This window comes from Poecile atricapillus, chromosome 4 (genome assembly GCF_030490865.1).
Source record: "Poecile atricapillus isolate bPoeAtr1 chromosome 4, bPoeAtr1.hap1, whole genome shotgun sequence".
NCBI classification, from domain to species: Eukaryota; Metazoa; Chordata; class Aves; order Passeriformes; family Paridae; genus Poecile; species Poecile atricapillus.
In genome coordinates, this window is record NC_081252.1 from 9,211,520 (window position 1) to 9,236,458 (window position 24,939).

The following is a 24,939-nucleotide window of genomic DNA, read 5'->3' on the forward strand; positions in this document are numbered from 1 at the left end:
CTGTGACATTTCATGCAAGTAAAACTTGCTCACCCCATGAAAAACAAATGATTGATATCAAAATCTACCAGATAGCACGAAAAGTATTAAATATGATACCAAGTAGGAGATGTTGAGAACATCTGCTCTTTTGCTGTACTGAATAATTACAAAGCTGAGAGAAAATAGCATTTGGTTTTTGGTTCAGTGTGGAAAACTGTGCTTCTGTGGCAGCATCCTGGATGTGGTGTCTTCATTCTTTTGGTCACCTTTTATTGCTTTTGCAGATGGGTTAAGACTTTTTGTCTGAGTCCTACTATCTGTACATCTAACATGAAAAGAGTAAATACAATACACAGGGAAGTGGGAAGTTCACACTTTCTCATGCACACAGGCAATTCCTGAGCAAATCTCCTGAACTCAGCTCTTGACAAGGGTCTGGAAACAATTCCAGCCGTAGATACCCACACAAAGCAAGACAGAGCAGCATCTGCTAAGGACAAAGTCAATGTTACAATTAAGGTGTCCTCTTTTTTTTCCACCTCACTAACTCATGGCCACTTGGCACGTGCTATTGGATGTTGTCATCCTTAGAATCCTCCTCTGTGCCATGCAGAGTGGGTTGCTGGGTTATTCCTGAGGCTGTTAGGATGGAATAGCTCCAGAGAGAGCAATTGTGCTTTATTGTATCATTAGATAACTTGGCCACACAATTCAGCACAGTAAAATATTTGTGGAAGTTCAGGAGAAGGTGTATGTATGCTGCAGGCTCTAGCAAGATGAGTGCACTCACAGCACTGCAGGTAAGAGGAGCAGATGGTCTTTTCCTGTGTATTATATACTTATATATTATATATATACTCAAATTCTGGTAGGCAAACCAGCCCTACAGCAGGAGGCAAAAAACCTGATGGTGACTTCAATTTGTAAGTGTCCCTCAAAGTGTCCCTCAGGATCACTTCAGGACTGTCCTGTGGCTGGTTGTATGTTTCTTAGTGGCTTTTTAGGGTCTTAGGGTCCTTAGTTCTGTTAGAGTTTCTGAGCTCGCTCTTGTGGCATCCCCCTTTGGGCAGCATCCCCACCACCCTTGAACACTATTAAGGATAAATTTCATTCTTTTCCAGCCTCAATTGTTTGAGTATCATGCTAGACTGCAACTTCTAAGAAGTTGAAATGCTGTTAGCATTAGAAAGAAAAACTGTATACAACATGGAAGAAGAGGAAGGGAGACTCCTTTGCTTCCCCCTGTGCATATTTGCAGAAATGCTGAGGGTAAATTTTGAATGTAAAGCATCTTTGTGAAGAGAAACTCAAGTGACCCGTTTTCTAAGCCTTCATAGTGTTGGAAATGTTGGAAATGTGCATTACGCTGTCTTGCCTAGACAAGGAAGTAGTGGGAGAAAACCCAAGAGACCAAGGAGGTTTTTGCAATAACATGGCACAAATGGAGAAGGAGTTTAGGAATACAAAAGAGAAGAACTTGTTAAATTAGATCTGTTAACCATGGACTGAGCAGATCTGGATGACTTTCAGACATTACGTGGATTCTGTTTCCTCAGTGGAGGAGGGCACCCAAATTACAAGCTGTAACGTTAACAGTGGAAAAGCAGACACCTTAATTGACTTTCTCTTCCATTAAAATATAACCCTTCCATCAATCCTTAACTCAAGGTAATTGTTGGTACCCCACTTTTCTTGTTCCATATATTTGCATCATTCGTGGTTTCTTTTCTTGCTGTAATTATTTCATTTCTTGCACAAGCAAAACCTGCATTAAAACTTGTATAAATTCTTTTCCAGCATTTTTTGCTTCCTCCTTTAGGAGTAATAATCATATGCAAAGGCATTTTGCTGGGGCTTAATGGCATTGCTTTCTAGGTCTGCCTGTCCTCCCAGCCACACTGCCTCCCTGGAATACAGACATGCAGTAGTCCTCCTCCCCGATTTTCCTGGGAAACATGAGCAGCTGGTGCCATGGGAAGCTCCAAGAGGTAAACTTAGAAACAGCCTGAAATTTCCTCTAGCTTTCTGCTGAGGAAATAGAGACTCCACAGGAGACATCTTGCACCTTCCAGGAGCTAAGAACCCAATAAATAAAAGCTAGAGAGCTTCCATTAGGGACATTATTCATTTTGCAACCCAAAGGCCTTATGTGTGTTCTCCCCAAATGTCTTTTCTCACCTCCTGCCTCAACCTAGGAGGTGTATGCAGGTGTCACCCAGAAAGTGTAACTCTTATTATTGTTGGATTTGTGTGTTTTCTCTCCAACCTGACAGAAAAACTAAGTCTCTAGAAGATTTATCATTATTTTTAACTGAGTGAGTTTGCTTTTACTGTATTGTATTATGATATCCTATGTAGATAACTACTGTTGCTATTTTCAACCTGCTGTGTAAGATCCAAATCAGGACAATATTTGCTATGGCTCCAAAGACAGGACGAAAGGCAGAGTTTAAATGAACCCATTGAAAAAGAAATTTTTTTTGCTTTCCTTCTTTGCTAGTTGGATTCAAAAGTTTAGGGTTGTATCTACCTTGAAATGGTGATATAATGTAATAGAAATGGAGCTGGAGCTGAAAGGAGATGAAAGATGGTTCTAGACCGGCTGTGCTCTATTGACAAAAGGAAAAATTTAGGGAAGGGAGAGCACTTCTTCCAGTTCTTTTTGCAGAATTGCTTTAATTTGCTTTGTTTTGATAGGAGTCTGAAGCCTCTGCTCAGGTTAAACTTGAGAAAAGAAGGGCAAGAATTATCTTCCAGTGTAAGAAACAGGGAATACACTGAGTATATCACCCAACCTTGTAAGTGCCTCGAAATCTGAAAAGCAAGCAAGCAAACACAGCAACCACTTAACACCTCCACCCTTACAGGTTTCATAAGGTAGGAGCTGTTTTACATAGTTTTTTTTTTTTTCCTAGGGAGAAACTCATGATAGCCACAGCTAATGATGAAGTCTTCTAGTTTTAAATTTTTAGTTGCATAATCCAATCTCTCTTGCCGGCGGCGTTCGGCAGAATACCCTTGGCTCTGTGTCCAGGCCCTCTGCAGCACCAGCAGACTGTGAGTGAGAACACAGGATTCTCTTAATTACTTTTAATTAAAATGAGTGCATGCACACACACACACACACACATAGAAAGACTGTTTTTCTAGTGGCTTGGCTTCCTTTTCCTCATTGAAGGGAAGAAGTTAAACTTTCCCATTAAATGTTTATATAAAAATGAAATAATTCTGAGGTTAACCAGAAATGCAGCTTAATCTTGTATAGAAACATACATGTGATTTTTTTTGGGGGGGTTGGGTATTTTGGGATTTTTTTTAGTTGCACAAATATAGCTGAAACTTGAAGTTGGCAGAGAGTGCTGTTTAAAAATATTCAGTCCCAGCATGTAAAAACTCGTTTTGTTACGGAATTCCTTTGTGAGAGGTGTAGCTATGCCATGTCTCTGCCAAAGTGATGGGAGCCATATCGGCTGAGCGCCTCTTGGAAAATAGCTGCGTTTTGGGCTTGTAGTTACAAAATTGAAATCGGAATTTACATGTTTTGTACATTGCTTGGAAGGATACCACATCTAGGAATATTTTTTAAGAGAGTGGAAGGAAGAAAAAAAAAGAAAGCTTGCAGATGGAGCCGAGGCTTTGTTCTGTTAGAACATGTCGGGATGAGCAGAGGTATGTGTGATGACACTTAGCATGTACCACTGCAAGCTCTGCTTTATTCCCCTTAGCTGTCATCATGTGCTGGAGTTATGATACATACACCTAATTTTGGCTACATACCTCATCTTTCCCTTCCCTGGGCGTGTGTGAGCTTTATAGAATAGCAGGAGCTACTGATACATGTGATGCTGTCTGCTGCCTGGGCACAGCCCCTGCTCAGTTTCTGGTACTGGAAGAGCAATTGAAGGCAGCATTTCGGGGTCACTCTGCCTCATTAATTGTTGCCATGATTGTCCCACATGTGCAGCTGGCCAGTTGTCTGGCTCAGCTCTTGGCTCACCTTCAGCTGATTCTGAAGCCTGGCTGAGACCAGGAGGAGAGGGCAGAAGGAGGACTTGGTGTGGCCACCATGGAAAGGGTGAGGGGGAACCCCCATCCTGGTCAAATAGGATGGATTCAGGCAGCAGGACAGCTTTGTGTCCTGTGCAGCACCTCAGGTAAGCTGTGGACACCCACACACATACATCAAGCCACAAAATTACACAAATAAGCAAACGGTACATTAAGTTTTGTAGGTTTGGGGAAGACTGCTCTGAACTGAGGTCACTTACACACATCATTATTTTTATGGTTTTATTCAAGTACATGTGCTTAACACTTAATCATGAAAGGGATCAGGAATAGCAGAGATCATTTGCTCTCAGAGACATAGGATACACATAATCCTGGGTTTATGGTTTGGGATGGAAGGAACCTTAAAGGTAATCTCATTCCACCCCCCTGCCATGGCCAGTGACACCTTCCACTAGACTGGGCTGCTCTAAAAGTAATACCTGTCCTTTTCATTTAAGAATTGCAAAGATGCTGCCTCATCAGTACAGACCTGTTTTAAAAGTAGACAGTCCAATGTCTGCTCATACTGAATGTCTCTTTAATAAACAAGAGAGAAAGAGTCTATATTTTTATGAAAAATAATATCTAATTATCGACTCTCATTGCCAAGGGTAGGAACTCGTCTGCTCCAAGGCAGTGTTCCTAAATACAATTCCTAAATACAGTAGAGATCTAAGTGCTTTAACCTGAGGAAAGCTAATAACTTTTTTCAGCATAGCTGTGTAGAGATCAAAGAAGCCTCTGTCTCACTGAGGCACTTGTGTGGCCTGTGAGGGCCTTGCACACTTCAGCTGGGAAAATTTTATGGAGCAATAATCATATCCTAAACAAATCCAGTCCATAGCTCCCATGGTTCAGTACATGAACCTGAGGAGTGAATGGATATTGTCTGGAAAGCGTGATGCTAATACACTTCATAATTTTCTGGTTAGAACTGATTATTCTCTCTTTGCAAAATGCCCAAGTGAATAATTGTATAATTTTGTGGATGCCCCATCCATGGAAGTGTTAAAAGCCAAGTTTCTGAGCAACCTGGTTTAGTGGGAGGTTCCCTGCCCATGGCAGAGTTAGAACTAGGTAATCTTTAAGGTCCCTTCCACCCCAAACCATTCTTTGATTCTACAATCCATCCCATTTAAATCTACTCAGATCATGGAACTGAGCAGGGTTCTAGAGATGCACATATGGGGTGATTCTTTGTCTTTCAAACATTGGTCAACATTTATCACAAGGTGATCAATAATTCCATAGTATTGGAAACTTTTTCCTCTGTACAGGACAAGATTTGTAGCAATCTGTAACAGTTTCTTTCTGCAGACAAGAGAAAAAAGCTGTTTTCTTGTCTTTCCTTGTTTTATGCTTGAAAAGGGGGAAGTTGAAACACAAGAGAAGTACTGCATTTCAGCCTTTTTGAAACACATCAAAAACCTCACCTCTCAGCAGCTAAGACCCTCTCAGTTTAGCCCATTTTAAAGAAAAAATGATATTTATGACATCTTAAAATAGCAGTTTTATCTAGGGCAGGTTTCCCCAGCAGCTCCCGGAGCATAACGTATCCCGCTTGCTACGCTCCCACTCCTCCCATGCCGACTTGTCGAATCCCCCCTGAGCCCATCTCAATACCCCAGCAGCAAGCTAAGGCTTTTTTTATTTTATTTCTGGATTAGTTTTCTGATGGTCTGGTGCATTGAATCGGTGAATGAAAGGGCCAGCTTAGCGCCGGAGCCAGCACAAGAGGCGGGCAGCCGGCAGCGGGTGGTGCCTGCACAAAGGAGAAGGGGGAAAGCGGAGCTCTGAGCAGGAGTGACCTGCTGGGGGTGGCACAAACACCGAGCTGTTCTTACGTCTCTGCCCGGTACTGCTTTCTTGAGCCCCCTGCAAATCCCTTGTGGGAAGTTGTGCGCTGCTGGAGCTGCAATGAATTGTTTATGTTAGTTATTATGTATTTTTAAGAGTACAGTCGCAACCTCTTCCAGCTACTCTGTGTCTGTGGAGCAGCTTCTCGCTTTGGGAAGGCATCCGTGCCCACCTTTTCCCTTATTCTCAGGTGGGTCCTGAGAGCTTTCCGGCTATCCCTGTTTTATCGGGATAAGTTTTGCTCTCAAGAGCAGCTCCTGGCACAGGGGTAGGGCAGGAATTCGCCCGAGTGAGACACAGATGTCGAGACCCGGGGGTTATTCACGTCTTTTTCAAGTTTGTGAAGCTTTTATCCCTCGCTGGCTGAGGGGGAAGTGGGAAAGGCGAGTCCCCAGAGCTGGGCCCGGCTCCCTTTGAGGTGCCCGGCGGGCGCTGAGGCTCGCAGGTAGCGCTCCGCCAGGAAGCGCCCCAATTTGCGCTATTCACAAGCCGCAGGGCACTATTCTTGTTTCCAGGCTCCTAATCCCTCTCTCACACACAATCCCTTACAACTTTAACTGGCGGGGTGGAGGAGCGAATTAAAAAGGAAGGAAAAAGGAAAATGAAACACAATGTAGGGCCAGGCAGTGGCTGCCAGTTACGGCGCACACAATCGACACCAGCTGCAGCCCAATTAAACCCGACATTCACAGGTGTTCCCAGCACACTCGGCCCTAACAAAACCACTTTCTTGAAAATACCTAAGGCTTTAACACAGAATCTCTCTCTCTCTCTTTTTTTTCTTTCTTTCTTTTTTTTTTTTTTTTAAAGGTTCTTTAAAGCTATTTAGAGCGCTTTAAATACAAAGAAGCTGAAAAGGACTTTGAATTCGCTGGAAAAAGTTGTTGCTTAATGCCAGAATGGGGGAGAATCAGCCCAGCTGAAGCAGCCAGTGTAACCATTGGTTTCGAGGGAAGATGGGTTGTGCTCACTGCTTTTTATTCAGAGAAAAGTAACTTGCACCGGGCATTTTATTGTTGCTGGGAGTGGAATGGGGCAGGAGGGAACGACTAGGTGTAAATCCTTTTCTGCTGGGGGGGCTCATCGTTGTTTGCAGCATAGCTCTGAGCTGGTGTGTGGCTCAGACAGCAAATTTTAATTCTCCTTTCCTGCCAGGAAAGCTTGACTCTGGTGCCTTTTTGACTTTGCCTTTTTGAAGCAGAATTCTAAATTAATTGTTTATTTTCTGATCTTAAAGCACTTTCTGAGATGATAAATCAGTTCTTTAAGAAAGCAATGTACTGGTTTTTATACATTAATTCAAAACTATTCCCATGCTAAGAGACGACTGCAGACAGCAGATGAATGCATTGGTTGGTAAAATGCTCTGACTCTATTGAAAACGAGAATTCTGTTTCATAAGCTTCCTTTTATAATTATATTAATAGTAACCAAACTAGGGGATATTCTGGTACTCTTAGATTCAGCAGCTTTTTACCCCACCTGGCTGGCTCTTTACTGCTGCAGTAGCACCTATGTAGTTCCAGTAGTTACAGCTTAATTACCTGCTGCCTGGTGTGTTGCTATTTAATCACTTCTGTCTCTGACAATCACTTCGTTACTGCCTTAGAAGGGGTGTTGAAAGCCACTCTGCATTCAGATGCAGTCACAAAATATCTATTTTGTCCCTCCATACAGTGAGATGTATTTCCAAAAGACTGTGCTCTCATTTGTCTTTTTTTTTTGTGTACTGAAAAGGTAAAAATTAGGATCCCGTGCATTTTTGTCTGAAACTCATTAAGAATTGCCTTGCAGGTAAGGTAGTGTTGGCTCTTAGCAGTCATTTATAGAGGTAGGTAGAGGCTGTTCATCCTAATAAATGCAATGGAGAAAAAAGAATATTGCCCAAGCTTCAAAATCACAAATAATTTGGCCTAAATTAAATAGTGTCACTTGGGAAAAGATGCTGGAGGCAGCGTGAATAATTTTCTGAGAAAAATCCTCTCAGGACAAATACAATGATAAGAAAGGAACTGCAGGCAGCCCAGGGACAGGGCTGTGGCCTGGTCCAGCTCCCTCTGTGCCCTGCACAGCTTCAGGCACTCAGCAGGGAGAGCTCAGGGCAGAACTGGCCAAGGCAGCGATGGCAGGTGGGAGGAAGAATGGACAGGTTGGGCAGGAGCAAAGTCTGAGTCACTGGGGACTCTTCAGCTTGCAAAGACTTGACTGAGAGAGGATGAGATAAAACTCCTTAAGATCATTGATGGTACAGGGAAGGTGAACAGAGAAGAGCAGATGAATCATCATTCTCATAACACAGGGAACAGGAGGACTTGCTGAAATTGCCAGGTTTAATACAAACAAAAGTGCTTTTATTATATGAGGCATGATTGGATCGTGGCACTTGATACAGGGTGATCTTGTAGAGGCCAAAAGAAGAAGTGATTTAAGAAAGTCACAGGAGAAGTTCATTGGGACCTGTTGCAGGGTTTTGAAATTGATGATGTGGATGCAGCTTCTAGGTTTGGAGTGCTGCTAAGCTTGGGAAAGATCCACGTCTTGCTGCAAAGGGTGTCCTTCCTCTGCTCTCAGTTACAGCCTCTTCTGTGGCCTTCCCTTTTTTCCTCAATCCACAGAAATAACATTTAAAAGCCCTGCTGTTGCTCCATCTGGTAAGAAATGTCCTAACATGGCTGTGACAAGGAGTCTCCATGACTGACCAGTGACCTTATGCCAATGAGGCCTAATTCACCAGATGAATTCACCCTCCTGTCACTGTGGCTGCATTACTACCTGTGTTTGCTTTCCACGAGTGAGTTAGCTTTACCAGCTAGTGAGAATGATTGTGAGGACTTTGTTTTTTAAAGTTTGCATACTTGAACAAAGCAAAATAATCAGACTTGCCTTGTTGAATCTCTTACCTCAGAAACCTGATCCCCTGGGTAAGCCAAGGAATGGAAACAACTCCGTGTGACTCTGTGACCAGACACAAAATTTTCAACACTGTGCTGTAATGCCTGCTGTTTATTACTCAACAATATAGAAAAATTCAGTCCACAAAAATTCTGAGTGTAGCCAGAAAAAGGTAGAACAATAATTTATGCCATAAAAGTCTTTCCTTGTCCCTTAAAAGTAGCTGAAATGCTTTTAATAAGCCAAAAATAATCAGTTTTCTGGTGCTTCCTCGTGCCTAGTGATTTTCATTTATCACAGATCTTATGGTTCAGTGTTTAAGAGTAAAATTTTTTTAAAAGAAACTCCTTTGGAGGTTAGTTATCATCACTGTTACTGATAGTGTTGGCAGAGTATAGAGAGCAGATGAAAGCACCATCAGGACTATCAGCCTATGGGTGAATTTCTCCTGAGTGTATCGGTGTACAAATGAAACAGGAAGAAATAGGATTGGCAGAGATGTTCCTTTGGTTTTGGATGTGACAATTTGACAGTGTCTCCTTCAGCTTCTCCTTCACTAAAACAGCTGCTGGCAAGTGAACACCTTGGCAGTGACAGCGTTTCATGCTGTGGTGGGTGATGGTCTCCACGAGAAGAACAGGGCAGTCAGAACTTGCTGTGACTGCATTTGGGGATTGTTTTAATAATGCCTGTGAAAACTTGCATGGAATCTCTTCATTTTGTGGCCTTACTGCAGTATTTATCAAGGGGAAACGAACCTGTCCTTCATAGGCCAGCATGGTTCAGAGTCCAGAACACTCGAGATCTGGTTTTCCATCACCAGTCTTCTCCCTTGTGAGAGAGTTCTGGGTTTAGTGATAGGCGGGGAGTGCAAGGGTTGTTTGATCTGGTGCAGGTTTTTGTCTTCAAGTAGCTTAATATTCCTGTTTGAGATGGGGACACAGTCACAATGTCTGCTTAGAGCAAAACCTGCACAGAAAGAGCAGGGGCCTCTCTGTTAACTTTCTGGGTGATGTATTGCTGATCTCCACGAGAAGCTGGTGCACTAAATCTCAGCTGCACTTCCACGTTCAGCTGTCTCTGAAGTCCTGAAAAGCATTAAAATGCGTAACAGCAGTGTTTAGCTTTGGTGCTCATTAGAGCAGCACAGAACTAATAGTAATATTGTTGTAACTTGACAAAGCCATCTAAATCCATGCATGTTTTCTTGTGAAAGCTTCCTAAACATGCTGCTAAATCCCCTAAAAAGCTACTAAACGGCTTTGGCAACCATTAGCAGAGCATAAGCGGGGGAACTCCTTTCAGTAAGTGAACAAACAGAGAAAATATGCTGAATAGCCGGACAAATGCGTTTCAGTTGGCTCTTTCATTTACAGATATAAGGGAGCAGTCAATATCAATCACTGTTTTCCCTGTTGCACTGGAAATCACAATATCTCTTTTCATTCCACAAGCTCCTTTCACCACAGTAATGTGTCTTTAGAGTGACACTGGCATCAGTCTGTTTCCGCTGTCTGAAGTCCAGAGAGCTTAAAAACACATTGCAGGGTATGAGACCTTAACCCTCCTCCTCTTCCACACACCCCTCTCCTCCGAGCCTCCTTTCGGAATTAATTGTTTTTATTTCTTTCCCAGTGCAAGGCTGGGAAAGAAAAGTGCCTGCAGAGCCTGGGAATATCTGCTCTTGCACTTTGGGGATGGAAAAATGTATTGCTGGTGGTTGGGATTTGAATCTATCAGGTGTTATGGGGAGTTTAACACAAGGTAATTTGATTAGTGAGTTAATTTGCAGCATGCTGTAATGTGAAATGTAATGTAACTGTGGTTTGAGTTTCGACCTACATCCTGTTTTTTGGATGTCCTAATCACCCACAACCTCATATATTTTAAAAAGTTGGGAAAACTCTACTTGTGATTATTTGGCATTTGGAGTGGTTTGATGTTCTTGTGTTCTCTTTCTTCAAGTAATGTAAATAACAATAATGATAATAATGATAATAATGATAATGATGATGATAATAATAATAATAATAATAATAATAATAATAATAATAATAATAATAATAATAATAATAATGTGGTTGTTTTTTTGTTATTTCTTTGCAGATAACAGCAGTCTGCAGGGAAGCAGCCCTCCTAGCTCTTCAGGAAGACATCCATGCCAAATCTATCACGGGCCGGCACTTCCGGAGTGCGCTGACGGTCGTGAGCCCGAGGATTCCCGACTCGTTAATCCAGTTTTATGCAGATTACCAGCAGCAAAGTGGACTGCACACGCTCTGAAAGGCAAATTAATACATACCCCATTCACTGTGTGAATGGCAGATTTCCTTTGTGAAGCTGTCAGAAGCCAAAGAGTTTTGTACTGTGAGCGAGTGGAGTGTCTGGAGTTAACTGAATGCAGAATTGCCGTAATAAAAGTCCCTGTGGAAGTTGTGTCATAGGCATTGTCCTCAACTTTAGATTTTACCATTTCAGTGGTATAACCTGCCTTTTAGAGGAGGTAGTCTGGTTTAAGAGATTTCTGGTTTAAGTCAGTTTATCTCAGTTGTATATCTGTGTATCCAAAAAAAAAAAAAAAAAAAAAAAAAAATCTGAATTTTGGTGGATTCTTGGCCCTAAAGAGAGAAGCAACAAATGCTATTACTGCCTTCATTTGTTCCTGCCTCAACCGCAGTTTAATCCCAGGGACCATCCCAGTGAATGGCCTCATTACAAAAAATGTTTAAAATTACTGTGAATTTTTTGATTTATGATCTCCAACAAAGCTGCTGAACAGGCTTTCTGAGATAAAGCTGAGGCATCCTGATTGCTTACAGCCAAACATTTATCGTTGGTCTTTACCAACTCACTTTTAGACATGCTGGCAGGTAGGCACCTTAAAAAACTGTCCAGCCCTTCACTAACCTGAAGCCATTGCCAGGTGTCAGCAAAAGATTCTTGTTCATGTTTGTTTCCATCAAAATAAATGGGAATGTTGATAAAATATGTAATTTAAAGCTGTCCACTTAAAATCTACAATGAACCCTAATTAATGGATGAGAAAACTTTCTTGCAAGAACTGTTTTAAATGGCCACAAAATACTTCAGGGACAGATAAAATCTCCTCAGGTTGTTTCTTTGTTATATCGTCTGTTGAAACGATGACAAGTCCTTGTGGGCTCTCTGCTCTCGCACTCAGGATGAAATGCAGTTAAGCAAACTAATATTCAGCTTTTTTCCCCCACAAAAGAAAGGCTTTTCTAGTCCAGACATAAAAAGTTGAGGAAAAGGTAAACCAAAGCCGACGCGAATTTCAACAGAAAGGTAATTTCTTCACCTAGATTATGGTTTTGCTCTCTTTGCTTCCACACTGTACACATTTCATAGCTTTTAAACAGAAATCTGCTATTTTTAAATGACAGCTTTTTTATTACTCTCATTCTAACCTGCTATTGCTGTAATTAGCATTTCATTTTACTATTGCTGTGAAGGATTATAGGATGAGGAAAAGGGGGTCCTTTACTTAGTTCAGCCGATGTGTATGAGTTTTTTTTTCTTTTTTTCATTGTTTTACTCTACTTTTACATAGTCAGACAGAGGGAATTAAGAAAATTATAAACTGGAAAAGTTGCCTTGGGGATCAAGACTGCATCTGAAACTACTTTATCCTTCTTTTCTAAATTCTACATACTCCAGCTTAGAGCTCAGGATGTGAACCATTCATCATAACCATTAAATTTTGAGGTTTCCAGAAATTAAATGCCATACCTTTATCCCCTGGCACTTCACTCCAGTGTCTGCTCCTGAAGGGAGGAAAGAGAGACTGCAGTTCTCACTGCCAGTAATGAATTCTGTTTGTGATTTTGTAGCCTAAAAATAACACTGTGTGGTGCTCCAGATGAGTGTTAAAACTAGATGGCCATTCCTTGGGAAGTGTTCAGGTTTATTGGGAACATGCACCAAGGAGTGAATGTGAACTGAGAAACTACAAGAGGGGCAGGTGGGAGCTGGCTGCCCTGTCCGTTTGTGGAATCCTGCTGCCATCAGAGGGAAATTCTGCACATCAAATTTGAGGACAGTAGGAGGGAATGCTGGCCCATGTCTGCTGTTTGTGCCTTGGGAAAAATCCCATCCCTGCAAACATTTATCCTTTTACCTGTGTGGTGCCACGTGGGCACCAAATCTCTTGATACACACCCATATATGCCTGAAGTGATTTTAAATATAGGAAGCTCCCCTTTTTATCCTTGGGTTTGTGAAATTTGATTTTTTTAAAAAATAAGATGTTCTTAAAAAAAAAAAAAAGCAATGACAAATTTGTGAAGTCCTCAGGAGGTGTCTGTTGCTCCCAAAAAATTCTGTTTGGTAAACTTTGCCAGTCTGATGCCAGTCAGGATCTTACTCCATCCCAAGCCACTCTTAAATTGAGATTTAAAGGAAGCTATGATGATTCCCTGTATCTTTCCTAAAGACAGATCACTGCTACAGTGGATGAGCAAATTGAAACCTGGGTATCAGAATTCTGGAAAATGACCAAAAATTTGGTTTTGATTAAAACACAGTGTAGCCCTTTCATGATCCAGCTTGGTGAGAGCTGTTGCACCCTGAGCCTCTCGTTGGAACTTACTGATGAGGGCACTGTAGGACAGAGCACTCCAGGAGCATCTCCTGTCATTTACAGGAGCGAGTTTTGATTCAGAGCTGACTCCTGAAAATGTGTTTTGCTGAACACCTCGTGCCTTGGCACCCACTCAGATCTCTTGCAGTGTGAGCCCATAAAAGCCTGAATACCTCTGTGCTGCAGAGCAACTCAAAGATAGAGGCACTCTCTCTTCTGCTGGGTTTTGTTGTTGTGTTTCCACGAGATTTAATTTTAATAAAAGGATTGAGGATCAGTGAATCACAGCAGAGAAGGCAGCTGAGAAGAACATCTCTGTCCCATCCTCTCTTTAACTGCCTAGACTTCCTAGGCTTACTTCTTTAAGTTTTTTAGAAACACGGTCTTTTTCCTGCCTGCTGTTATCTTTTGGAGCTGGTTTTTGGCCCAAATACTGCTTGAGTTGCAGAATTGTTAACATTAAATCAACTTTTCAATGTTTCAGGCACACTTTGTTTGAATAAAAAATCTACCTTTTTCCTCCAATAACAACGTCTTGCAAAATGGCATAAAATGTCTTTTGACAGTTTGGCCAGAAATGACCAGGAGAATATTTATGATCAAAATGCAAAATTGTCTTCACTTAACTTGAAAAAAAGTTCACTCCTGTGTTCTACCTAATGCATAAAACAGATTTTCACTGCAAGTATGATATACAATTCTTAATCCTAGAAGAAAGAATGAGGTTTATTGTGGATAGTTTTCTGCAGCCTCTAAATGAGAGTGGAACATAAGTTTTACCAAGCTCAGGTGGCAAGGGCAAACATCAGAGACAGAATAAAAACCATTTATTTCAAAGTTGTTTATTCAAAATCATTGAATTTAGACTTGTCAGCCCTTTTAAATATTATGTCTTTAAAGCTGATTTTTGTGGGCTCTGTATCCTGGCTCTTTCAGCTTCTTTACTCATTTTGAATGCCAAAGTGTGGTGATTCCCCTCTGGAAGCTGGACACATGCCAAACAATGCTCCAGGAACTGAGCAGCCATGGAAGGCTGGAAGTGATGTTTCCTGGTGAAGAAGGAGTCTGATTCAGCTGATGGGGTGTGGAGAGGGGAAAAGTGGAAGCCAGATGTGGTGTTTTGTCCTGAGGATGAAGTTCAGTGATGGACACAGGTTGGTGGGCAGGAGAACTGTCTCTGCTTATTGCAGTCAGGGCTGTGAGGAGCCTGACCCTGAAAGGTTTTGGTTGTTTCTGGCTCTGCCACAGAAAGCAGCTGATGTGTGGGTGAAACAGAACTGCCAGCTCCAGAAATGCTGCTGTCCAGGGCTTGTGGTATCCTAGTATGTAGTGCTGGAATTTGGGAGGGATTTGACCTTGAAGAAGAAGAGTCACGCACTGAAGGTGTCATAACCTTGGTGGAAGGTCCTAAAAGAATGAGTGAAAAGAGGCACAAAGAACTTGCCTTGCTTCCTGTGATCCCAAAGCTGGGATAAAACCAGCTGTGCTTCCATTCATGCTCCCAAGCCTTGGGATTACTCCTGTGCTGATGCAGTCTGGGGCATAGGAGACAGTTTGCAGTGGGAGCAGAGTTACATTCGGAAAATCAGTTTTACATTGGGACCCCTTTGTATTTGTATTTAATATTGTTGCTACGGTTGTAGTGAATTTTTATCTCCTAGGAACCCCAAAAGCTTTTGCTGATGGCTTTTTCTGTTTGACATGGAAGACAACACCAAAGGTGATATTAATGTGCGCAGTTTGATAAACAGCTTTTCCAAGGTAGTAGGTGCAAGAGGCAGAATTTCTGTTGTTGCTGTGCAATGTTTTCCCCATTTGGCAGGTCAACAACATCTGTAAGAGAAATATTTCAGCTGAAACCTCCTCCTGATCTCGGGGTTTGTGTCAGCTCCTTCTGGAAGTGCTACCTGTTCATTTATTCATCTCCTCTGCTGGAAACTTAACTGTGCGTTTTCACCAGGGCTTTATGTGTGCTGTGTTAAACGTTTTAAATGGTGTCATTCTTCCATGCAGACTTAAATCCAACAGCTCCAGAGCCCTGACAGAGAAGGAGATGTGTGTTTTCTCTGTTAACTGGCCTGCCAAGGACAGGAGGGATGAGGGGGGAGAGAGCCCCTCTCTGTGTTTGCGTGGCAGGACTCCAGCGAGAGCGCAGGTGTTGCGAGAGGAGGCAATGGCAACCAGATGACATTCCTTCCCCTTGGACTAGCGTGGAGCCATTGCTCAAACTGATTGTGGGTCCAGCACTTGGACTGGATCATCTTAATGGTTCATTTCCAACCTAAATGATTCTGTGATACCCTTCCAATAAAATTGGAGGCTAGCTTGTTGTCTGCGTGTGCCTGTGTAAAATCCATGACATTAAAGCTTAGGTTCCTCTAAACTAGATTAGGGGGGTGGAATCACTCTTGGCAACTGCTGGGAAGAGACTAGAAGATAGTCCAGACAGTGATTTATCCCAGCTGAGAGGTGAACTACCTTTCTGGAGGAGCTGATGGGGCAGCTGATGTCAGGAGAGGCCCTCAACACTTATCTAGAGAAAGTGCCTTGAGGTAGAGAGAAGGAATTAAGAGCAGCAACCCTCGATATATTGAGAAAAATATTTTATTAACTTGTGAAAATATATCCTGTTTGCCTAAATGGTTCTGGAAATGCTGCGGATCTCTTCCTCTCATACCTGTGTGTGTGTGGCATTAACCATGCACCCCAGGGATTTTTTTATCTCTTTTGCTAACACTGAGGAGTTTTCACATCCCTGTTTGGTAAAATGGCTCTGCCATCAGCCAAGTGTGGAAAGGGCTTTGATAATGTTCAAGGTGAAACACTTGTCAGCTCTCACTTTATCCAGGAACGGATTATCTGGGCTGTGGAATAATGAGGTCATGTCTTTGCTCTACACCGCTGGCAAGAGCTTCGGATTTCACACAGGGGCAGCTGCTTACACCAAGCCTGCTCTACTTAATGCCTTTAAAGCTGCCCTGCTTCCCTGTCAGCGAGTTCTCCCCAAGCTGAGGGTGTGAAACGTGCTCACACAGCCTCCTTTGCAGTGCCTCTGAGGGGCTTCCTGGTGCTTGGATTGCTGTCCTATCCCAGAGTTGGGTGGGTGGGATGCGGGAGCACAGGATGTGAGAAGCAGTGTGACCTGTGCATGGCTACCGCACCTAAAATACAGGAATGTGTGGAGCAGGATTCGTGGGTGGGTGGACCAGAGCCATGCAGCTCTTTCCAGGTGTCCCACCAGCAGCTTGCAGTCTGAATCTGCAGCTTTAATGCAGAGCTGTGGCAGTGAGAGTGGCCATGGACATGAAAGATCCCTAAAGCACACAAGCTGTGGGTGTTAAAGCCTATGGGTGCTTAAGTAGATTAGCAAACAAACAAATCCTTTAATATTCTGGAATGCTTCCTCACCACCTAAGTAGGGATTATTCCACCAAGCCAGCAAATTCTACCCTTCTGCCTGACTGAAAAGTCTGCCTTTCAGATAGCCATGTTCTTTAATGATTTGTACTCTTAGGCAAAAAAAAGAAAAAAAAAAAAAAGGAAAATCTGAAAGCGTATTGAAAGTGTTGGTGAGGATTTCAAGAAAAGCACAAAAATGGTAAAAAGAGCTGTTAAAAATGTTCAAGACCCTGTGAAAACCGAGTTTGCTGCAGTGCAGGCAGTAGCATATGTAGGATGCTACACCACAAAGGTTGCTACAATTTTATCCTGAAAATCTGTTTTACGCAACTCACTACGACTTTATGTACAAATACGTGACACAACTCACTTTCTTCCTAACACTGTGAAAATCCTGGTTAAACTGTCAGCTTTCTATCTGAAACACGCAGAAACAACCAGTTACCTTGGTCTGATTCCACTTCCAGGCTTTCATCATCTGGGATTTTGGTAAAAAGCTGCTTTTGTTAATGTGTAATGCCTCATAGTAACCGGTTACACTTTTACTACAAAGGGGTGTTTTATTTTCCCGAGGGATGAATAGTAATCAAGGATCAGCTGGTAGTGCCAAGTGCTCTGATAACACAATTGGCTGCATACAGCTTTGTTAGGCCTCTTCCTGCACTGGCTGGCTGGGGAGACTTTAAGAGAAGATGTTGGAAGAGCTGTTCTTTACCTACTTGCCTGTTGGGGAGCTGAATTTTGGGATCACTTTGTCTGCTGGGTGAGGAGGTAAGAGCTGGCTTAGGGGCACATGAAGCCCTTACTGGTTAAGGACAGTGAGGGGCAGGTGGGAGAGAGGGTGGATGGAGAAAATGCTTGAAAGTAAGCATGTGAATTAGAAAAATTACCCCAGAATTCATCACTGACTGATTTTTGTGGAAATGTGTGGGGGTTGATGGAGTTGGAAGGAGACAGGAAATGGGAATACTGATTCTAATGAGAACAGGGGCTGATTTGTGTTATTTTGATGCTGACTTAGGTGAGCTGAAGGAGGGCTGCAGTCACCCTGGCCCTGTGCTAGGAAGTGTCTCATTGCTAGGCACAAAGTGGAGTCTGGCTTTGAACTCATTAACCCCATCAGCACTGGAGTAGCAAGTGTGTTTCTGGAGCTTGACTTTCAGACACTTGGGGCACGTATAAAGCAGCAGAGATTACTTCAATACCAAAAAAGGTAAGAAATAGATCTTCCTCTTTGGATTTTTTCAGAAATTTAGGGTCCAGTAATGGTATCAAGAGACAGGAGGAGAATTCTGCCTCTTTTCTCAGTGAGAAGAGGAAAAGTTGGAGGAATAAATATCTGAAAAGTGGGGAGGAAAAGAAATTGGTAGAAAGCATGTGTGAAAAATTTCCTCCTTTCTTCTGTCTGCTCATTGTTTATTTCTAAACTCCAGAAGAAAAACAATGAGATGGAGAAGAAGGAAAACCCACAGCAACAATAACAGGAAGAGCATCTTGGAGATGGATTTGCACAGAGTCAGTTCTATTAGGATGTGACTTAGCCCGATTTTCTGGGAATACTCAATATCCTTAGTAAGTGCCCTGTATTATAAGTGCCCCTTTTAAGCTGGATTTGTCCTGCTGGATTATCTTGGGAGGAAGGGTCACAGCCACACAAGGTGAGCCCAAGCTGTGCAGACTACTTCGAGACTTCTGATTTAAAAATGGGATATAGAAGTAAAGTTCTGTGTTAGCTCCAAAATTCCACTGTTCCATCCGTGAAAGGACCCCCACCTCGTGACTTTGATAGTAGAGTGTGTGTGGAAGGAAAATAATGGTGGTTGTGACTTGCTGAGCCCTCCCAGTTTTAACACACTTGTCCTAAGTGAGGGCTGGAAACAAAACTCCCATCATAACCTCAGGTTTTTAATCTCTGCAGAACATAATGAACTATTTTGAAAGGGTGATTGGAGGGTTAAGCTAGGAAGGACTAACTGTTGGTGTAATAACATCTATATTAAAAATAAAAAAAAAACCCAACCAACCAACACAGATGTAACGTATTATATAATCTCTGTTAAACTTGCTCTGGGAAACCCTCCAAGAGCCAGTGTCAGTCTCCATTTTGTACAAGTCTGTACATAACCTTTGTAAGAATTTCTGTGAAGTTGGGTGGGGAAACAGAGAAACACAAAGTTAGAACAGAATGTAGCCTGGCCAAAGCCTTTCTGCAGCGGCGCATTCGGAGCAGGGACAGAGCGAGGTTTGCTCCTTCCTGGGCCTTCCCACCAAGGCACCCCCTCAGCACCGCTGCTGTCAGCCTCTGTTAGTTGCTTACAGATAGAGCAGTTAATTTAATGACTGCTAATAATTAATGTGTATGATAAGATGTGGGCAATGCCACAGGGCTGTTTGTTTTCCAAGAGCTCAGTCACTGCCTGTCTCACCATAGATGGTGTTCACTTGCCTCCCAGCAGAGAAAAACTCGGAACAAAGTGCTTTCAAGCATGGTGTTTGGATCCAGGGGAAAGCTACTGGGAACAGAGGAATTATAGTGATAAATCCCCTTGTGAAATGTGAAAGAAGATTTTTATGCTTTTCTGACAGAGCATCAGTCTGACTGTATCGATTTACTCCTGCTGAGCTCTTGTCAATTTCTTGCCACCTTGTCACTATCTTTCCACCTTCCTCCTTCCCTGGATCTGCTATCCTGTTCAGCTCTTCTTGTGACACCTTTGGAAGTCATCTCTCTTAACACAGGCGTTGTTGTGCTGCTTCCTTCCCATTCCCTGCCAGGAAGGATTGTTTTCCTCTACACAATTCAGCAGAGCAGCCACTGGCGCTGAAAATGTTGATGATGTGGAGGTGATTTGGAGCATGGCAAGTTTCCTCAAACAAACAAGTAATGCTGTTACATTCATGGGCTTTGGCTGAGCTGTCCTGCCATGAAATACACTGAGAAAATGTTTTTTTTTCAGGCTTTTTTAATTTTAGTCTGAAACCTAAGTTTAAAACAGAGCCGACGGACCAGCTGTCTCCTGTCTAAGCTACTTTTAACAGGAACAGTAGAGCTGGTTTAGCTGCTCCTCGAGGAGCAAACAGGGAATAATTCCACATTTACTACAACTCTCACACTAACTTTGCATCTTTATAAACACAAATTAGGATACATACGGGTATCCTAATACCTAACAGCATGTGGAAAGAGTGATGTGATTTAGAAAAGGCATTTCTTGGAAGTTCTCCGCATCTCAGCTTGGTTTTCCTGCGGTGGTTCTTCTTTTCAACCTCACTTTTCTTTGCCCAGGGAGGTCTGACAGTAGGAATTGTCCCTTCCTGCCTTAGAAAGAACTCAGAGCAGATGATACTTTCTCTGTCTTCCTAAGAAGCTGAGCACTTTTACTCTATAACAATTGGCACCCTGGAAAATTAAGTCTGCAGGAGCTAATGAGTCTACAGGAGCGTTTGTAATTGACTCAAAGTTGTTGTTTTTTCATGTGGCAAGTTTTAAAAAAAAATCAGCAGATGGTTTTGAAAGGTAATTCTTGACATCAGTCCAGCTCCAAAAATGTTGTTTTCCATTTACTTCCCATGTTTCACACTGTTGGTGTGTGATGAAATATGAGTAGTGCTACTGCTGAGCTCTTGCAGGCTTGTGGTGAGAGATCTTTTCCATGTCTTTTCAACCATAAAAGAGTAAAAAGAAGGTGTGGTGTTGGTTTGTTTGTTTTTTCCCCTGTACTATACCTGCAGCAAAGACTCTGAATATGGTAAAATATATCTGTATCTTGGGTGCATAAAGGTTTAAGTTTTCTGGAAATGGAACATTTGGAGGAGAAATAGAGAAGTCATGTTGGTTTGCTGAGAGAACAGGGTGGTGTGTAAGTTCTAACAGATTGATGTTTCGGTTTTGATAATTGCCCTCTGCAGAGCTGAAATCCAGCCAGGTGGTGACAGCTATTTCACTACTCTGAGAGGTGTGGACATAAATAATACCTGAGCAGTTGACTTCAATATCTGCTGGAGCTGAAGATGATCTTTCTTGAATGCTCTGAGGTCTCTGTCTGGCCTTCCATGTAGAAAAGACTAGAAGCCACTAGGGAATTGTTGTCAAGGATTCTTATTTTTTTCTTTTATTCAATAAACAGGATGGGGAATTGCTGCAAACACTGAGTTCAGCTAGGCAATGATGACCACAGTTCTAAGCTAATATAAAATGTGTTTTCTGTTTTTCAACTGGGCACACGTGGCATTCTTATCTTTATTCAGGCGCTTCTTTTATGCTGGATTATACTGCTGAAAATCTATGGAACAATTACTGTAGGCAACAGTGCAATCCTTCCCTTGGGAATGCTGCTGCTCCAAGAAATGTCACCTTGAAGCAGCATCACTGCAGTGTTCTGGAAGGTCAGTGGGCAGGCTAATTTAGGAGGAAATTCCATTTTTTGCATAAATTTCAAAACTACTGGACTTGGGAGGCAATAGAGACAGGACCCTGAGTAGGCTTTGAGATACTTTAAGCAAGGTGTGTTTCACAATAGATGTGCTCTTTGTACATGGGAATTCTTTGGCTCCTCAAGGACAGCATGTTTAATTGATCAGGGAAAGAAACAAGAATCATGGGAGTGGTTTCAAAGCAGAGAGTCATGGAGGGAGTCTAAAAGAGGGACCACCCCCCAGCACACACAAACACACAGTTTCTGGTGTCACAACCTCCCTGTGTTGAGTGTGTGTCTGTACATGTCCTCCTGGGTGGGAGCCAGCAGGAGAGACAGTGCAAGCTTTCCCCATGGCTTGTGTGGAACTGGAGCAGCCTGTCTCCCACCCCGATGGAAATGAGGTGGGTTTTCATCAGCAACGTGACAGTATGTGCAGGGGCATGTGTGTTTTCTGTTCTTCACTGTCAAGGGTTTTCCCAGTCCTTTTTGGTGGGAGAAATCTGACCTTTTCAACCCAAAGGCTCCTGAGGGATAATATTTTTTTACACTGTCTCCAAAATACCAAAGTCTCCTGACTTCCTCAGTCTCAGAGGGAACCAAGGTTAACTTTGATTTCCTCAGGAACAGAATCTGGCCCTTAACACTGAATGTTCCTTGGCAGGTCATTGTTACTACGGAGCTATAGTCCAAGATGTGCCTGACAAGCTCTTCTAGAGTACAACAAACCATGTCAAACATGCAGGAGGGGGTGTCTTGGCACTTTATACTTGAATTGCCAACTGCAGCATCTGTCAGAGAAGTAAATCGTAGAGAATGGGAAAAGGATGAAAAAATAGAGGTGAATAGCAAATTGTATTTTATCATTTTTTTGTTGGGATGTGGCAAAGTGACATCACTGCTCTGTTGTAGATTTGTGGTAAGAGACATATCTTTTCAGCCATAAAAGAGTAAAAGAAAGGTGTGGGGCTGTTTATTTGGTTTTTCCCCTGAGAAGTTACAATCTGTAAATATTGAAGTGGATGATGCTGCAGCCAGAAATCTGTGTGACTCCTGTGGCACGTTCCTTTTCCTGTAGCCAGTTTCTGGTGGGAAAGCAGTGACAACTTCTGAGCTATCTGAGAACTGGCTCTAGATGAACGCTTTCTTAGCACCATTTGGTACCACACAAGTGTATGAAGGCTCAGAGGAAGAAGTTGCCATGAAAAAGAAACTGCCTGTTGCAAACTTCTCTTCAAGAGATCCATGGAAAAACTTCGGCCCTGTTTGCATTTGCCTGTTAAAATCCCACTGAAATGCCTTTCAATGGTAAAGCAGAACCAGGAACGTGACACGGACGTGGAGCTACTGCTTCCCCACAGAAGCTGCTGCAGCCACGGAGGGAGCCTAAACTTTGGCTGTTGACACACTGCTCTCGAGAGCGACAAGAGAGATTGTGTTCATTAGGCCAACCCCATCATTCTTGCTAAAAGCAGGCTCAGGTTTCCATGTATATTTTCAAATCAAATTAGAAACGCTGCTCCCGAGACCTCCTTCAGCTGACAGTGACGGATTGCACAACCTGATAAACAGGAGGCATTCCTGGAGCTGCACGAACACCCGAGTCACCACAAGTGTTTAGATAATAAAAACATGCACAGAGCCATGTATTTAAATTAGCAGAAAGCTTCTCCTCTTCCTCCACTCCTGGGGAGCGGCCACTTCTCCAGCAGAAATGGGAAAGGTTTGTGTCTGTGCAAGGAATTGTGGATTGGAAAAGGCAGTTTGCTCAGTGCTAGGACACGAGACAAGGACTTGCAGATAATTTATGGTGGATGACAGTAAGTTATTATTGGTGTTCAGCAATAATGACAATTTTCCTTTTTCACAAAGCTGTTTATACAAGCAGATGAAGTCATATTAGCTGAAATAGTTAACAGTTAATACAAAATAAGGAAGATATGGTTGGTCACTTAGCAGAATATCTTGTGCACATGCTGGCAATCTGTGTAGCAGCTACACATGAAGGCTACAGAGGCAGTTCTCCAAGGAAGATAAAACTTGATCAGCAAACAGTAACTCTGGATACTTGAAGGAGAGTTGTAAAGGTATGAGTTGCCTGCATGTCAAAGGGGTGGTGGAAAATGAAGAGACTTGCAGTGGCCTACCCTTAGGAGGGTGAAGTTTTGCCTGTGGTTACCCAAGGAAAATACTGGTTTCTTTGATACAATGCAGGAGATGGGGAAGGGAAAGAGTGTTGTCAGACTCTCAGCCTATTTTACAGACATTGGCATTTTCTTTCTGTATAATTTGTGCTGAATTTGGGCACAGACCAAACCCCTCTCTCTGCAGCGTTTCCCCAGTGCTTTGATTCCACATTCAAATGTTCATGAGGCAGGTTCACTTCGAGGTTCGTCCCTTTGTTCTTGGAGGTTTGCCTGGCTGCCGCCTTTTACTGTCTCCTCTGCCTCTAAGAAAAACTGATGTTATCTCCTGAAGTGAAAACTCCAGGTTCTATTTGTAACTGAGGATTTCCTGTGTGCCTTTCCCCAGCTCGAAGTGACGGCAAGAGGCAGCGGCGCACGGGCTGCGCGTCTTCAGAGAGCTTTGAGAGCAGCCCCTACACCGGAGCTGAAGAAATCCCCAGCCACCCGTGCCTTTGATCTCAGATAAAGGTCAACCTGTCTGGTAGAAAGTGTGATGGGAAACGCTACCACATCAGCCTTCGCTTTCTCTTCCTTACCCTGAAGTGATTCACTGTACGTCAGGGTACGCCTTCACCGCGGCACCCGTGGTGTTTGGCTCTTGGGAGCAGCTTTATTCATCTCATGCACCAGCTAAAGCCAGGGCCGGCAAGGTTTCATGAGAGCTGCTGAGAAACTGCCCATGGCACTTGTTATTACAGCAGTGTTCCATAGCTATTGTTGGATTTTGTTGGTTTGTTGGAGATTTTTTTGAATTATAGATTCAAATTCAAATCATTTGATTTAGATTGGAAAAAAACCTTTAAGGTCATTGAGTCTAGCCATCAACCCAGCACTGCCAAGTCACCTTTAGACCAGTCCCTAAGTGCCACATCTACACACACATATTTTAAATCCCTCCAGGGCTGCTGACTCAGCCAGCTCCCTAGGCAGCCCTGTTCCAGTGCCTTCAGTGAAGAAATTTTTCCTGGTACCCAATCTAAATCTCCACTGGTGGAACTTGAGGCCATTTCCTCTTGCTTTGTAGTATATATAGGCCTAGTGGTGTGTTAAAAAGTTAGTTATGCTGATCTTGTCCCAACAAGCGCTGGGAGTTTCTGAGACTGTTCAAGCACTGACAGCTACAAAGTTCCACCTGACACAAACTCAAAGTTGCTGACACACAAAGCTTTGGGGAGCTGCAGGTTCCAGTTGGTTCTCCCGACACCACCTCTGCAAGATCATCACTGGTGGGGGAAGTACCTGACTTACAAATGCTACAGGTAAGAATGGCACAACAATTTGGTTCATAATTTCATAGGTTATAAATGCTAATGGAAGGGGGGTTTGGTTGCCTTTGAATTCCTCTGTAACCTTAGATAGGTTATTGCAGCTGTGATGATTGGTTATGAAGTGACAAGTAACTTGCAAAAAGGGAAAAACTTTCTCTGCTGAGTCTCCTCAAAGCCCTGTTGGCTTTGTGGCTGGGCCTGAGTGTGTGTCCTCCTTCTGGACTGGGATCTGTGTCTTAGACAGGGCTAAGAGACGCGGCCTAGGGAGAGATAGAATAATATTCCCAGGT

General features: G+C 42.8%; 1 protein-coding gene across 2 annotated transcripts in view; it reads left to right on the plus strand.

Annotated features, from left to right (window-relative positions):
• The window catches only part of AFG2A (AFG2 AAA ATPase homolog A), a 166,258-nt gene extending 150,228 nt beyond the window's left edge, over positions 1-16,030 (plus strand). For both annotated transcript variants that reach the window (XM_058837464.1, XM_058837465.1), the window contains exon 16: positions 10,888-16,030. In XM_058837464.1, coding sequence (XP_058693447.1) covers positions 10,888-11,064 — 177 coding nt within the window. In that variant the 3' untranslated portion in view covers positions 11,065-16,030. The remainder of the gene's footprint in view (positions 1-10,887) is intronic.
• Positions 16,031-24,939: the final 8,909 nt, after the last annotated feature.